The sequence below is a fragment of the Monodelphis domestica genome, chromosome 1 (assembly GCF_027887165.1).
Source record: "Monodelphis domestica isolate mMonDom1 chromosome 1, mMonDom1.pri, whole genome shotgun sequence".
Classification (NCBI taxonomy): domain Eukaryota; kingdom Metazoa; phylum Chordata; class Mammalia; order Didelphimorphia; family Didelphidae; genus Monodelphis; species Monodelphis domestica.
Window position 1 is genome coordinate 619,965,571 of NC_077227.1, and position 17,715 is coordinate 619,983,285.

General features: G+C 35.4%; 1 protein-coding gene across 18 annotated transcripts in view; it reads left to right on the forward strand.

Moving 5' to 3' along the window:
• The window catches only part of TASP1 (taspase 1), a 255,250-nt gene that overhangs the window by 901 nt on the left and 236,634 nt on the right, over window positions 1-17,715 (forward strand). For all 18 annotated transcript variants that reach the window (XR_008915611.1, XR_008915612.1, XM_016427708.2 and 15 more), the window contains exon 2: window positions 16,621-16,839. Coding sequence is in view for 16 of the 18 variants with exons in the window: in XM_016427708.2 (XP_016283194.1) it covers window positions 16,695-16,839 (145 nt within the window). In the remaining 2 variants the exon portion in view is untranslated. The remainder of the gene's footprint in view (window positions 1-16,620; window positions 16,840-17,715) is intronic.

A 17,715-nucleotide genomic window follows, 5' to 3' on the forward strand; every position in this document is an offset into this window, starting at 1 on the left:
TTTGTGTCTCCCGTGCCTTGAACTGTGCTCTACTCAAGTATATATTCAAAAGAACATTTGAATTGAGTTATTCCCTTCCTCCTTTTTTATTTACTTTTATGGCTTTAAAGGGCATGGATAGAAGTAGGTTTTCCTTTCCTCCCAAGCTGGGAACTGGATTTTCAATAGACATTTAGTTAACACCTCTCCTTTTTTGTATGCTAAGCACTGGGTATACAAAAAATGGCATAAGACAGTCCCTTCCCTAAAGGAGCTTGCAATCAAATGGGAAAGCCTATATACATTAAAAAAAAAAAATCCTCCCCAAAGTGAGTGAATGAGTTCAATTTAATTTCAGTTTTGTGTTTTTATGCTCTCGGCTCAATCCCTTGCTCAAAGAAGTGATTAATAAGTGTTTGTTGAATCACATTTAAGTAGTCCTGGAAGAATAGGTAGGATTTGGGTATTGTGAAATGGGAGGATAGGGATAGAAATCAGGTAAATGACAAAGGTATTAGATATGTATCTATGACAGTGGGTAACATCTCCGCAGAAGGTGTAACTACAACTTCTATTGAGGAAGCTGCTTATAAATGATACTGAGGAAGGAGCAGCTATTAAGGGTCTTTAAATGTAAGACTTGGAGTTTGATTTTTGTTCATTAAACATGGTACCATTGAAGATTTTTCTCGATAGAAGATCAAAGTGATATTTTAGGAAGATTAAAATGAAAGGCAAAATGACCTATTGGATATAACAGTTTGGTCTTGAAGTCAAAGACCTATGTTCAAGTTTTGTCTTTCTTTAGATAGTCTTTACTATGACCACAAATGAAACACTTAACCCCTTAGTGCTCCCAAACTACTCTCAAATATTCTAATTTTCGGATGAGTTGTTGATCTGTACTAGTGGAGGATATTTTCACACTGGGAATTCCCTGCACTCAAAGAAATTATGGATCTAGGTTAAAAAAATCTGGTAAAACCATTAAGTGCTTTTGGGAATTATTGACTCTTTTTGTAAGGGGAGTAGCAAAAGGGAAATTAAGTATTAATGTTCTAAGTTAGTATTCAAATATTGCATCTTTTGGTGCCCATTAAATGGGAATGATGATGGGTAGGAATGATGATGGGTAGCAGATCAGTTTTTTTTGTAGTCTTCAAATCATGGAATTTTAGAGGTAGTAGAGACCTTAACAGATTAGCTAGTCCAGCCCCTTATTTTATAGGGGAGAAAACTGAGGCCTAGTTTTTTACTGTCACAAGTATACTGCAGATGAAGTCTGCTTCTTGAGAAGCAAATTAAGGAAGTGGAAAAAAATGTTAAACTTTTGAGATGCAGGTGATAAGAGTTCAGATCCTGAGTTTGATATTTACATATTGTATTACCTTGAGGAAGTCATTTAACTTTTCTGAGTCATAGTATCCTTATCTCTAAAATGAGAAAAATAGTATCAGATTAAATACTTGGGAGAGTTGCTGTAAAGAAAGTTTTTTGTTAACCTCAAAGTGCTATTTAAATATGATTCATTATTATTTCCTTAGAAGGCAGTTAAGTTGTACTGTGGAGAGAGCACTAAGTCTCTTGTCATTGAGCCCCAAGTTCAAATGTGACCTTGAACACTTAATAGCTGTGTGACCCTGGGCATATCACTGAACCTCTGTTTCAGTTTTACCTGTAAAGTATCATAATGGCACCCATCTCCCAGAGTTATGAGAATCAAATGAAATAATATTTGTAAAGTGCTTAGCACAGTGCCTTTATCTAGTAGGTGCTTAATAAATACTTGTTAGCATCCCCCCCTTTAATGATATCTTCAGTAAGAGTAGAAGAGAATTATAGGTAGTAGAGAATATAATGATAAATCTAATATTAGAGGCAACTAGATGACATAGTGGATAGAATGAGGTTGACTTTAGTTCAAATACTGCCTCATACACTAGTTATTTGACCCTAGGCAAACTACTTGGACTTTGTTTTCCATAATTTTCCCAGCTGTAAAGTGGGGATAATGATAGCACCTACCTCACAGTGTTGTTTTTGTGAGGATCAAATGAGTTAATATTTGTAAAGTTTGCACATTGCCTGATGTAAAGGAAAAAAGAAAAATGAAGTAAGAGAAGTATGCTTCAATGTTTACATCACTCCTTTCTCTGGAAGTAGATAGCATTTTTCATCATGAGTTCCTTTGGTCTTGGATCATTGCTTGTCAGAGTAGCTGTCTTTTACAGCTGATCATCCTTACAATATTACTGTTACTATGGACATTCTCTTGGTTCTGCTTACTTCATTTTGTGTCAGCTTATATATCTCTTTCCAGTTTTCTTCTGAAATCATCATGTTTATCATATCTTTTAGCACAGTTATATACCATCACAATCATATACTACAGTTTGTTAAGCTGTTACCCATTTGATGGTCATCCGTTCAATTTCCAATTCTTTGCCATCACAAAAAGAGCTTCTATAAATATTTTTTCCAGAAGTTTCTTTTCCCCTATGTTTAATCTCTTTGGGATACAGTGGTATTATGGGGTCAAAGGATATGCAGTTTTATGGCCCTTTGCCCATGGCTCCAAATTGCTCTCCAGAATTGTTGGATCAGTTCACAACTAATGCAGAAGTGCATTAATGTCCCTATTTTTCCACATCCCCACCAACATTTGCCATTTCCTTTTTCCATGTTGTTAGCCAACTTGGATAGGGGTTGCTTTAATGTGCATTTCTCTGTTAATGATTTAGAGCATTTTTAATGTGGCTATTGATAAATTTGATTTCTTCTGAAATCTGCCTGTTCATGTCCTTTGACCATTTATGAATTGGAGAATGACTTTTTTTTTTAAAACCCTTACCTTCCGTCTTGGAGTCAATACTGTACATTGGTTCCAAGGCAGAAGAGTGGTAAGGGCTAGGCAATGGGGGTCAAGTGACTTGCCCAGGGTCACATCTGGGAAGTGTCTGAGGTTAGATTTGAACCTAGGACCTCCCATCTCCAGGCCTGGCTCTCAATCCACTGAGCTACCCAGCTGCCCCCATGGGGAATGACTTTTACTTTTAAAAATTTGGCTCATTTCTCTATAAATTTGAGAAATGAAGCCATTATAAGAGAAATTTTCTTAAAATTTTGTCAGTACCCTGTTTTCCTTCTAATTTTGATTATATTAGTTTTGTTTGTGCAAAATATTTTAACAATTTAATGTGGTCAAAATGATCTATTTTATTTCCTATAATTTTCACTCTCTTGTTTGGGCATAAACTTTTCCCTTAACTGAAGATCTGACAGGCACATTTTTCCATGGTCCCCTAATTTACTTGTGATAGCAATTTATTTAAATAAAGAGAAAACTTATATAAGCCCAGAGTTTTATAGAAGCTTGAAATTCTTTGAGTTTAAATTACTAGGGAAAGGCTAATGCTTAAATATAAAACTCCTCTAAGGTATCCTTTTGCATAAACTGAGTCTTGAGCAGCACATTATACCAAATTGCACAGATTGAAGTAATTTAATAAAAAGGTAGAAAGAAGCAAGTCCTTAGGAACCAAAACTTAAGGATGAATAAACTGCTATTTTTTTCTTAAAAATTTAGAGGAATTTTTACATTAGATACCTTTGTCAGTATAGAATGGATTTATGGATTCTGACATCAGTAATCTAAAGTAAATAATTAAAAATGACCTTTAAAATAAACTTATTGTCACAAGTTATAAGCTATTTGAACCTGAGCTTTGTGTCACATCCTAATCTTATACCTTAATTTTCTCTACCTGTGTGACCTTGGGCAAGTAATGTTATCTCCTGAACTTCATCTGAAAAGGTTGGATTCAAGCTTTTAGCATTATTCTAGAGATCTTGCATATTGTGCCCCTCTTGGACTTCAGTTTCCTTATCTCTAAAATGATTGAGTTGGGCTAGATAGTTTCCAATTGGAGATCTCTGATTCCTAGGATCTATACTATAAATGTTTTATTTATTTATGCTTGGTCAGTTACTTATTTTTCCTAGAGTTTGAATACTAGGCACCAGCACAATGGTGGAAGATAGTTGCATTTAGTTGTAGGTGTAGTTTAGTTACATTAGAAAACTGATGCTTGGTGTTGCCATCTATTAAGATATTTCTGATCTGTTTTCCTCCAGCTTATATTTCAGTTAGTGTCAAATCTGGACTAGATATTCTTGGGGATATGTATGCACAGATGCATACATAATAAAAGACTTAATATATGTGTGTACATATACACATATTTGTAATTTAAAGTTTTAACACATTAAAATGCACATAGCAATTTACTAATTTTTGTCACTTCAGTCTAATATTTAAATTGATGTTCTTAATGGCTAGCTGGGGGACTTTTCGCAATTATTTTATGATTCTTATAGGAAACATTTTAATCAATCTTTACCTAGTAAGATTTGTTATGCGTCAGGAACAACTCTACTCTTTGACATTGAGTACCAACAATTTTCTGAATTCACTGAGTTGTTTTGCCTTCTTATCATTTTTCTTTGACTTGCTATATCAATTTGATTGATGGCAGATGAACTTTTTGTTTCAGATTTGCCCAGAGTATACTAAATGTGACATACTTTTCTTGCGGTCCTTGATTGCCTACATTTTGCTTTCCCAGGCTTATTGTACCTTTAAGAAACTTTTAGAAACATTTGTTTAGAAACTTCTAAATATGTTAATATATTCTGTTTCTCTCTGAATGTAGGAAAGCAGGATTCATATTTAGAGGGATTATTTTAGGACAGTGATAGGGAACCTTTTAGAGATGGAGTGCCAGCCCCCACCTCCCAGACCAGGTGCAGTTCCCTTCCCCCCAGAGACCACATTCTGTGCCCCTCCTCCCACCTAGTGCTGGGTGAACTGCTTCACACCCCACACACTCCCCTTACTCCACCCATGGGAGGGAGGAAGCACTCCCATTGGACTACTGGGCAAGGAGGCAGCTGATGTAGTCAGGCTTGGGGTTTGAGAGAGGTGAGGGGGCACAAGCACTCTACTCTGATCCCCTCTAGTTATATGAGCTATGATTCCCCCAAATCTAGCTCCTCTCCAACCTGTGTGAAGTAGAAATTGAGGGAACCTTGAAAATTTACAAATACACCCTCTTTATTAGTCAAGGAACTGGAAGCCATTTCCTATGCAAAGTTTTATTGGGAGAGAAAGGGACAGAACAAGTCAGCAAGAAAAAAAGCCCCAGTTTATGGGAACACCCTTAATTTATAGGAAAACATAACCCTCAGGTTAAATGACATCATCCTGACAGATTCACCCCATCATGTTCAAGCCTTTCTGAAGGGGGTATCCTTCAAATGAACGTTTTTAATAAGTGGTCAATGGTTTCAATCTTGAAACTGGGCTGATTGGAGAGCTCTACCTCTGACTTGCAACTGTTGTGTTTTCCAGAGCTTCTAGCCCACCTGTTCTCCCTCAAGCAGGCACCCCTTTGGATGCAAATTGAACAGGCTATTAAGAGGTGTGGGGACTAAGAATGCAACTTAAAGTAGTCCTTTTGCATGTGAAAAACTGGGGAGGGGAGCAATACCCCTGGGAAGAGGCTATTAGTCTAGCCTTGGGTTCATAAAATTTATTCCTAAATCACTAGACTACTGTTTTGAACATTATAAAAGTATAAACTCAAAGACACATTCCAAAATCTCCAAAATCTACCCCCCCCCCCCCCCACTTTGTATAGTAAAGACACTGGTTCCTTCTGATAATAAAGACCTAAGTTGTCTCAGTCTCACTCTGGCCAAAAGTAATTAAGAGGCCATTGTATTGTGAATGGGGTGGGGCAGTCTTGTCCTGCCAGGGATACTCTCTTGAGGAGACCTGCTTACTAACTCCTACTAGGTAGGGTGAGGGGAGCAGCCCAACTGCACCTTCTTCCAGCTATTTAGTTAGGAACTCTGGTGGACTCAGTGCTGCAGGGATGGGTGCATTAGGTCCTTGGGGCATTGGGTCCTTGGCTTACCTGCCCACAGAGAGATCTCTGGCAAGTTCCTAGGTTTACCATCACAGCCTTAGGATTTTGTATATAGAGCTGTATATTCCAAGCATTATGTTTCATTAAAATATGTATTTTAATGGACCCTTTATAAAAATTAATTTTGGTTTGGAAATTGCTTTACTTCGAATGTTAAATGTTTTATTTCAAATCACTGTCCATGACTTTTTATTGACCAGCTTGGAATAAATACTTGTATTAAAATTGTTTTAAAATATTAGATGAAATAAATATTTATTTTTGAATAAATGTGGGTATTTACTGATTGAGGTTTACTGGTCCATCAATTCCTTGGGGTGGGAATCTGGAAAGGATTTTTTAAAGTGGAGTTTATGACTTTGGATACCTTAAAATATCAGATATTTGAAAACTTCTGGGTGGTCATTGAAAAATAATGCATTAATTCCTTTTCTACTCTTCATGGTGGGAGAGAAAAAGCATGAAAAGTAACACTTTAAACTTCAGATAACAATATTTTTCTAATTGAAAAATTCAGAGTTGTCATTTCCTTATTGATAGTTTGATGCCTCTGGTAGTATTAGTAAAGAAGAATTTTAATTTACAAATATGTGAAGATAGTTTTCATGTTCCTCCAAGTCTTTTGTTCTTCAGCCTAAAAATCCTTGAGTTCTCAAGTTGATTGTTCATAGGGAATGAATTTACTCTACTCTTCACCATACTGTTTGAAGTTGCTCTCTGTTGGATACTATCTAGTTATCAGTATTGTATATTTTTCTAAGCTTGGCATATAAAGTGGAACACAATATAATAAGGGTACAATGGGACCATGATTTCAATTCAACAAGCTAAGTCTCTGACCTAGCTGCCACCTATATGCCTTTTTTGTGCATGTTGTTACATGTTGTCTCTCTTCCCCCAGTAGAATGTGAGTACCTTGAGAACAGGGCCTATCTTTTGTTACTCTGATTCCCTAAAGCTTAGTACTCTACCTGGCACATAGTAGTGTTTAATAAATGCTGGTTGATTGATTGATTCCTATTATATGTTCCAATGGTTGAGGGCAGAATATGGACGATGATCTAGCTAATAAGACTGAGGAAAAACAGGAGAGATCAGTATTATAAAAATAGGTTAAGAGAGAATGCCCTGAGGTAGGACAAATGCTTCAGAGTAGTCAAGGATAAGTTTAGGGAAAATGCAATAGGATCAACAGTTAAAAGGTTATTAGTAACCTTGGAAAGATTAGTTTCAGTTGAATGAATTTAGAAGGTAATAGAAGAACCAAAAATGTGGATTGCATATTGAACCATCAAATTTCACATGCAGCTTGTTTCCTTTTGAAAAGTATACACAGTTCAGTTCAAATTTTCTTATATTAGGACCTCAACTTTATCTAGTTTGTTGCCTTACAATTTGTGCTTTTAAGGCCATGGGATTTACCACTGATTCATTTATTTCTTAGTTAAATCTCTCCTGTGAACTTCTTGGTGTTTCTTCTTCTGACAGTGTAGCACTTTTTTATGTTGCCTGGCTTTGCTGATATACATAGCAATACTTCTTTTTTCTTAAGTAGATATGGGAGACACCAGACAAAAACTTTTTTACCAGATTATATCAGATAGATGCCTATTCTGAGGCTCTAAAATTATAAATTGTTGTCCAGAAATTCAAATTCCATTTTCAGAGACCATTTTTTAAAACCAGTTATTCACTTTGCAAATTTGCTTTTCTCTTTTTCGTTTTCAGTTAATTGTCTAAGCTTTCATTTTTGGCAGTGCCATCCTTTATATCCCTGTCAATAACAAGAAGTGAGTAGTCATCTGTTCTGACAAGTTTTGAGTAGTTCCCAGTCACATATTGGGCATGCTCTCCAGGATGAGAACAGATCTCTTTAGAATTTTTCTCTAGTTGTTAATTTATGGTCTCAATACTTCTCATCAGGGAGTCACCAACCGTTATCTCTCAACTGACAGTCTCTGGCAATCCACTATATTATATATCATTGTTTAGAATGTATGAGGTATACAGAAGTTTTCCATCAGCCAGCACTGCATCATCCATTTGTGTAATATAGCAAGTGGAGAAATTTTAAATGTTATAGGTAAGTTCATATGATTTGGCAGTATACTTTCCAGAGATGTACAGATGGATAATTATATTGATGCATGCATTGCAGGAACTAGCTCAGTATTTGGGAGGCTCCAAAGGAAAGTGGGAAGGGAAAGAGGTAAAAGACTGTCTTCCAGTCATTTTACTAATCTATTGTTCTGTGCCTGTGAAACTTGGACAGTATTCCTAGCACCATACTAGGAGATTGAAATCCTTCCATTTGAATTGTCTTGAGAAGATTCTGAAGAAAATCTGGTAAGATAAAATACTTGACACTGAGGTCCTATCTCAAACTCAACAGCCCAGGGTTCAAACATTACTACAGAGAGTACAATTCCAGTGGACTGATCATATTGTTTGAATACCTTTGCACCTTTGCTTAGAAGACTTATAAGACTTATAGACAACTCATGCAAGGCAAGTTCTCACACAGAGGTCAGAAGATGTGATACAAGGACTCTAAAGTTTTCTCTCAAGAACGTTGATATTGATTGTGACACATGGAAGACATTGGTATAGGACCATCCGTCATGGTGTGTTCATCATCAAAGATGGCATTGTACTCTATGAACAAAGCAGTAGCTCAGAAATGAGAGATCTGCAGATGTAGACATCTCCATCTTAAATGTTCATATGAAACTCTTTGTGTCTAACCTATGGTAGATAGAGCCTTTTGAACTCATATTGGCTTGATGAGACAAATTTAAATACATTTTCATTGACCCCAACATAGTGATATCATTTTGATCCTCTTTGAGTTGGAATGATAACAACCAACTAATCATATCATTATTTAGAAGACAAGCAACTGCTTCTTCTTCACAACATTTGTCTAATCCTCTTCATGAAGAGCCTCACTTTTTTTAGCTCTGAAATTTCAATGGTCCTTCTCTCCTTTCAAATAGTTTTCTACTCCCATGACATAAATCAAATTTCTACTCCGCCTCTTCAATTCCTTCATCTCCTTTCTTTTCAGATGAAAATCTTTCCTCCTCCTTCTCTCCTTCATTATGTCATTCCCCATCCCCCTGCATTCCTTGATGCCATTTATATTTTTTGGCAAGAACAGAAATAAAAGTAATCACACAGTTAAGAGGATTCACTGCAGAATTGTCTCTGCTTTCTGTTTACTGTGAGATCTTATCTTTTTCAAATGCTTGAGGGCATATATAACTCATACCTTTAGCACCCTGTGAATAACTAATAGCCTTTTAAAAACATTTTCTGATTTTAGCAAACAAAAAAGAATAAAACACATTTCCATATTCAAAAGAGGATAGAAAGAAAAGATTATGTGTAAAAACATGAGTGGATATTATATATAGCTTGCTTTTAAAAAATTATATAGTTCAATAGTTTACTTTCAAAGCTGTTGTGCTGGTATGGCTTTTACTTCAGTGTATTTAATTTAATTTAAATTTTTTATTTTTTGTGATCTCTTTATTTTTCATTTTTATTTAATTAATTTAGAATATTTTTCCATGGTTACATGATTCATGTTCTTTTCCTCCCCTCTTCCCTTCCCTCCTCCTGGAGCTGACAAGCAATTTCACTTGGTTTTACATATATCATTGTTCAAAATCTATTTCCATGTTATTAATATTTTCAATAGAGTGATCATTTGTAGTCAAAATCCCCAATCATATCCCCATCGCAGTGTGATCAATCATATGTTTTTCTTCTGTGTTTCTACTCCCATAGTTCTTTCTCTGGATGTGAATAGAGTTCTTTCTCATAAGTCCCTCAGAATTGTCCTGGATCATTGCATTGCTGTTAGTAGAGAAGTCCATTACATTTGATTGTGCCTCAGTGTATCAGTTTCTATATACAATGTTCTCCTGGTTCTGCTCCTTTTTCAGACCTCTTTACAAATTTTTGAAAAATTTGTCAGCAAAAATTTACCTTCTCACTTGCCTACTACAAACCTCTCCAACTGAGAACAAAAGAAAAACAAAACCTTGTACAGCCATGTTTAGTCATTCAAAATAAATTTGTACATTGTCTCATACTGTACTTTTGAGTCCTTCACCTTTCTGTTAGAACTATTTCTATTATTAACATGTTTCATCATCAGCCCTCTGCAATCATCTTGAAATGTTTTAATTCTTTCAAAGTTTTTTGCCTTCATTACATTTTATGAATTGTTCTTCTAGTTCTTTTCACTCTACATCAGTGTCTACAAATACTTCCCATTTCTTTGAAATCCTTTCTTTAATTATTTTGTGGCATAATTATATTCCATCATATTTATATACCATAACTTGCTCACCCATTTCCCAGTTTATGAGTACTACTTCAAATTCCCATTCTTTACCCCATCACAAAGGAAGTATAACAATATTTGTTCATCCTTAGATTTTGTCTTTCTTAGGGCGAATTCATTTCTTATATACAGTCCCTCTAATTGCCCTTGTCCCTTTTCACCCTTTCTTTTCAGTTTCCCTGTTGAGTGAAATATGTCTGTATCCAATTGTATGTGGGTGCACATGTGTATTCTTTTGAGAAGTTTAGATGAAAGTGAGACTCATCAGCTGCTTCTACTACCATCCCTTTCTTCTTGTTTGAATAAATGTCTGCTTGTTCCCTGATTATATGAAATAATTTTCTCTAAGTTCCCTCTCCCTACCCCTCTAGTATATTCTTCCCCTCTCTTTTCATTCTTCTCTTAGAATCATCAAAATATATGAAAACCACTCTCAGGCCTTTTCTGACAATTTCCTCTATGATCCTGTTGATGTGATAAGGGTTTGGAGAAGATACATGTATCATCTCATGTGAATAGGAAGATGTTTATCCTTGTTTAGTCCTTTATTATTCATTCATGTTTATCTTTTTAATTTTCTTTTCACTCTTATGTTTGAACTTCAAAGTTTCTATGTAGTTTTGGTCTTTTTTTCAGGAATGCTTAGAAGTCCACAATTTCATTAAACATCTGTTTCTTCCTGATATTCAGTTTTGCTGTGTAAATTATTCTTGTCTTTAAGCTTATCTTTGCTTTATGGAATATTAAATTCTAAGTTCCCTACTCCTATGCAATTATGGGGTTGCTAAATCATGTGTAATTCTGACTTTGTTTCCTTGGTACATGAATTCTTTCTGACTGTAGTATTTTTTTCTTTGACCTAGGAACTCTAAATTTTGGCTTTAATAGTACTGGGAGTTTTAATTTGGAGATTTCTGTTAAGAGGTGAACACTGGATTCTTTCTATTTCATTTTGCCCTTTGGTTTTAAGAGATCAAGATTTATTGAAATATGTTTAGACTTTTTTGGGGGGGATTATGGCATTGAAGTTGTACGATGATTTTTTTTTTTAAAGCTCCATGACCTTACTGTCTTAGAATCAATACTATGTACTTACTGGTTCCAGCACAGAAGCAGTTGAAGTTAAGTGACTTACCTAGGATCACACAATTAAGAATAGTCTTGAGGCCAAATTTGAACCCAGAACCTTCCATCTCTTGACCTGGCTTTTAATCCACTCAGCCACCTACCTGCCCCTCATGTAATGATTTAAAAATTTTTTTTCCCCTTTATCTGTTTCTATGTCAGTTCTTGCTATGAGTTACCTCACCATTCATTTTTCTATTTTTTTAGTTTTTTGACTTTGTTTCATGTCTCATGAAGTCATTGGCTTCTATTTGATTCATTTTAATTTTTAGGGAATTTGTTGCTTGGGCAGGGTTTTATAGCTCTTGTGCCAAGCCGTTAATTCTCTTTCCATTTCTTTGTTTCATGGGCCTCATTTCTTTTTCATTTTTCCCCTTCAAGTATTCTCATCTCAATTATAAAAATCCTTTTTAATTTTTTGTAAAAATGTTCTCTTTACATCTTTTAAAATTTCTAGTTCCCAGCCTTTTCCTGAGACCTGGAATATGAACACTCAATACTCCCATGAAAATGAGATGAGCCCAGACTACCCCTCAAGAAGTATAGCAGAGCCCAACCCTAGCCTCAAGTTTGAAGTCAGAAAGATGGTATAAGCAAGCAAAAAATGAATCCCACCACAAAGGGCTTTTTGTGGTGGTAAAGAAATTCAAGACATGAACCAGAAGAAAATGTTACAAAACCATCTACAAGCAAATACTAAGATAAACACAAACTCAACTAGCATAGGTTCCTTTCTCAGTCTACCCTGGATTTGTGACCCCAAACTGGGTAGTTAGTGACAAAACTTCAGTTGGCATTTGTCCCTGTCACATATCCCCAGGATGGATCTGATATCTTTTCTTGGCAAAGCCTTTCCTTGCACATTGGAGTGCATCTCCCATGGCACACTCATGTTCCCCCAGTGTCTACAGACATCTTTGTCTCCCTATGCCAACTTAGGCTGGACTGATAACTTTTTTTTCTGCATTTCCATTTAGTTATGATTAATTTGGTGTATTTTTTAGAAGGGAGCACTGTTGTATTGTTTCTTACCACTTATTTTGGTTCCTTTTTTTTTTTGTGACCCTGTCACTAGCTTACCTCTTTACCCTTCATTCCCTCAAATGAAAAATACAAAATCCTATAAAATACCTAAAACAATACTATATACGCTTGCCAACCTTTGTGATCATGTTTTTATAAGGAAATATATTCAGATTTCCAACATAGGATATTAGGAATGAATTTAATCTGGCAGTGAGAACAGGAACTCCATAGATCAAAGTTATAGATATATACTGGGGAATCTCAGATAGTTCTAGGGTGGTGAAAATTGGAGATGGAAACTCCCTGGGCTCTAAAGGTGAACCTTCTGTCTTGGAATCAATAATATATTGGCTCCATGGCAGAAGAGCGATAAGGGCTAGGCAGTGGGGGTCAACTGCCTTGCCCAGGGTCACACAGCTGGGAAGTATCAGAGGCCACATTTGAACCTAGTAGCTCTGTTTCTAGGCCTGGCTCTCAATCCACTGAGCCACCCAGCTGCTCCCTCAGCCATTGTCAGCTATTTTTAATATTAGATATCTTATATGCTATTTTCTAGTCTTTTGATTTTTTTTCTGATATTTTTTATTGCCTTGTGGAGTTGTTGATTTCTATTTGATTTCTTTTTCTTTGGGGGAGAGTCTACTGCTTGGGCAAAGTTTAGTATTCTACTAAGCTATTTTTCCTCTTTACAATTATTTTCCTTAGAGCTTTTATTTCATTTTTTAACTTTTTGCTTCATCTAAATATTAATGTAATTCTTATGGAAAATTCATTTTTCCTTTAAGACACTGCTTTCAGTTACACACTAATTTTAGGAAATTCCTAACTCTAATAATTCTTTATACTAAATATTGTTATCTTTTATTTACTCATCTCTCCAGCTTAAGTTCCTAAATTGGAGCCGCCTTCAAGATCAGGTTCCATTTTATTTTTTAGTTTGAATGATTGACCCCAGTTCTTTTTTTCTTGGTCCCTAGGTTTTTACACTGACTTCTTTCTTAAGTTAGGTCTTTTGTCTTTGAGTTACAGCGCACTAGAGCCCTTTCTGTAATCTCAGGACAGTAGTGAGGACCCCAGAGCAGTCCCTGGATCAGGAATATCTTAGTCTGAGGGGTGTTATACTTTTCCCCTCTGAGTCAGCTTTTCCCCAGTGTGCCTTCCTCCTACTTTGGTTTGAGTAAAGGAGAGGTATAGTGTTAAGACAGAGATCATCAGGTGTGCACACAATTGACTAAGAGGTATATAGAATTCAAGATTCCTCTGTTTATTGTTGATTATTACCAAACATTTAATTTGGTATAAGAGAATATAGGCTTAAACTCCAAAAAGAATCTCTTATAAATGTATTTTATTTATAAGATTTATAAAATTTTTATATAAATTTATAAAATTTCAGGAGATGTATGCTTGCCAAATGTGTCATTCATGAATTAATTCAGTTAAGTCAAGCATTTATTAAATGCCATATATCAGGTACTGTGAGAAAGGAAAAAAACAGACTCTGCCTTCAAGGAGCTCACAATCTAATGGGGAAGACAAGTTAAAAATGAAACAAGGCCTTTCCATTGATGGTAAAGTTCTCCAGATGCTTCTGTTTGTAGGTAACGTGCTCATGTGACAAGGAAATCACTTTAAAAGACTGATATATATTAATTTAAGGTCGCCAACGAATTCAGCTATGTAATTCCTAAATGAAAACTCAAGTCAGCAGTCAACCTTTTATAGAGTTTAATTACAAACAGGAGGAAGAAAGGAATTAGAGATAGAGAGAGAGAGGGAGAGAGAAAGGGGTAAGAAGGGAATAGGGCTTAAATACCCCTTCTGTTTAGGCTGGGCCAAAAGGCCCAAGCCCTTAGATAGCTGAGGCAAAGAAAGGAGATCAGTCCCTATTACTCACGTGACCAAAATGGAGAAACAGTCTCAGGGGCCTCCACCTCCAGCTTCCTTCAGAGCCAACTCTCAAAGCACCACCTCTCAGACCAAAAACCTCTCCAACCCACCCTCCTCAGTCCTCAGACCCCTCTATCTTTAAGGAAACCATCCAAGTTCCCTCCCCTCAGTTCTCACATCTACCAATCACTGTCCATGTCTTCCCTGTGCCAATGGTGGCTCTAGCTTAACCCAGGACCGCCCAGAGGTCTGTGGCTTTGCACATGTCTGTTGAAGGTCATATTCTCAATAATTAAATCTTGATCCTTTGCAGCAGCCCTTCCTAAATCCTGTTAGGACTGAGTGGGGTGGAAATTGTATTTTCCAAGACCTGCTTCTGTCATTCCAAGTATCTCTATTGTATCAATTCTAAAATCAATCATGACTCAAAGAAATTCCTGTTCTATGCATAAGTATAGGACAAAGCCCTTTCCATTGTTCAGAAAAAGGTTTCTGTCCTAAAGTAATCTTAAGAAGGGAGGAGGAGGAACCTCCCATGCCAATGGGGTTCACATTCCAATAGAGTTCCCACTATCAATAGGAAATTTTTCAAGTATGAAATTTCCCAATGGTGAAATTTCCAACATTTATAAGTCTAAGAAATTTTAAGGTTTGCACTCATTGTATCAAGCCCCAGAATATTAGAGGATTTTCTTAGTGTGGTCCATGATTACTGAAAAGAGAACAGTCTAACAATATACACAGGGAAACCAAAATTATAAATGCTTGATTTTTAAGAGTTAAATAGCATTTGGATGGCCAGGCATTTGACTTAGTTCATCAGTACATATACTTCAGATATATTCTTTTGGGCATCATCTGATATTTAAGATTAAAAAATCATTAAACACAGTTAAAAAATTTTTCTTTTATGTAATCTTGAATGATTTTGATATATGGATGGTGGCTCCCTTTTTGAAAATGATCCTATGGAGCAGATTGGTGACTCATTGGATAGAAAGCCAGGCCTAGAATTGGAAGGTCTGGGTTCAAATGTGGCATCAGAGACTTCCCGCTGTGTGACCTGGGGCAAGTCACTTAATCTCCCATTGCCTTGTCTACACTGCTCTTTTGTCATGGAACTGATACTTAGTGTTGATTCTAAGATGGAAGGTAAGGGTTTATTTATTAAAAAAAAAATGGTCTTGCAAGGTGGTATTTTGTCTTTCTGAACTACATTTTTTCATAACAAGAAAACTATAAGCATGTGGGATCTTCTTTTCTGTGTATATTTCACTTAATTGTGAAAATTGTTGCATATCATTTACAAAAGCCTGGTTCCCTTCTTATACCCTCCATAAAAGAAAAAAGTTAGCATGACATCCATTTAAAGAAAATCAACCCACGGACATTTAAGGATGAAAATAGAAGAACAATAAACAAAAGAAAAATGGAAAATTTTATAAAAATCATTATGACTTTTTTCCATCATAGATAGTGGGATATCATATTTGGATTCTTAAAAGTCCCAGTTTTGGATGTGATTATACAGGAGGCAGAAATAACAGTAAAGAGAAAAAAGATGTGGTTAAGAATATGTAAAAAGACTAGAAAAGGAAAAAACAGGTTTAGCTTGTGAAGAGCTTTAAATGCCACAGGAATTAATTTTATTTTAAAGATAATAATAACTGAAGTTGATTGAGTCAAAGGGTAACATGATAAGACCTAAACTTTAGGAAAATCAAATTGCCAACTATGGAGAATGGGTTAGATTGGGAAGACACTTGAGACCCCACAGACCTATTAGCAAGTTATTACAACAGATCTGGCAAATGTTGTGGGGGATGTAAACCAGGGTTCTACCTTTATGAATAGTGAGATTTAAGATATATGCAAGAGATGTTGTGGATGTAAAAATCAAAGTATAGAAAAATACTGGGTTAAAAAATGGTGACTGAAGAAACATTATTATTAGTCAATATTCCTATTCCTTCTATGTAAAATCCAGGAGAAAGTGATAGTAAAGATAAATTTGATACAATAGAGGGCAATATAATATATAGTGGGTGAAAAATCTATAGTATATTAAGATCAAAATTTTTGGGTGATAAGATTCATGCTTGATTTTCTTTTTTATTTTTAGATGCTAGAAAATATAAATATGTAAAAATTCTAACACTAAAACAGATTTTTGTATAAAATTATCTTTGCATGAGTTTACAATAGTAATATGTTTTGTGGTGGAAATATGTGACATCTGTGTTGGTTTTCCTTTAGGGTGATTCCTCTTCTGAGTTTACTTTTCACTGGAAATATGCAATGTTTTCAATAGAAGATGATAATTGTGGAGAATGATCATGGAGAAGGGGATAAGTTCAGCAGAAGGTCTGCCTTCCAAATCATCTCAGGTTATGGCTGTTAAGGTAACAGCCAAAGAGCATGAAACAAAATTACCCCATAAAGAGAAGCGTGTAGGATTTGTGTTGGTGCATGCAGGTAAGATATGAGAAGAGTTTTGAAGACATTTATAATGTTGAATTGTGTCATGTTTGGAAGTAAGTTTAAGAATGAAAGCTTCTAAAAAAGAATTTGAAAGAGGTATAGGATTGTGAATTTTTCAAATATTTAATTTAGGATGTTTTATGAATCAATCTGTAGAAAACAGTTTTTGTATACTCAGGAAAAATTCTGTAATCTTAGTGAGACAAAAAAATCAAGCTAGAAAGAAGGGACTTCCAAAATCATTTAGATGGTTCCTTTTTTTTTTTTAATAGAAGAGACAAGAAACCCAGTGAAATGAACTATCCAAAATTATATAGCTAGTTGATAGTAGAACCTAAATTAGAACCAGGTGTCTCAGTTCTTAGTTGTTTTATTTTTTTCTGTATTATATTTTCACTTCTGTTGTTTTTAAATTACTGAAGTATAGAGAGGAAATATAGACTACAGAGGTATATTAGCCTGAAACAATGTAAAACTCCTATTTCCTGGACATATTAACTGTGAATTGATTGCTATTCTTTGCTGATGCCTGGGCATGGAGCTGAGCCACTTTGGGGAATTTAGTGCTTCTAATACATGGTAACTTATTGGGATTGGCCCATAGCCTAACTAGGACCTAAGATAGTTAACCCTTGGTTGAATCAAGTAATTAATTAAGAACATATGGTGCCTTTAAGTGATGAATGAAAGTGAATAAAAGCACAGTCTTCCTTCTATCATGCTGGGTGCTTATGAGCATTTAAAGATCTCTATACCTATATAATAGTCAGTTAGATTTCCACATGGGATCAAAGTCTGACTGAAGGCTTCCTGCATTAGAAAGATGCTATCTAATATTCTAATTCAATAATGATATTTTATATTGTGCAT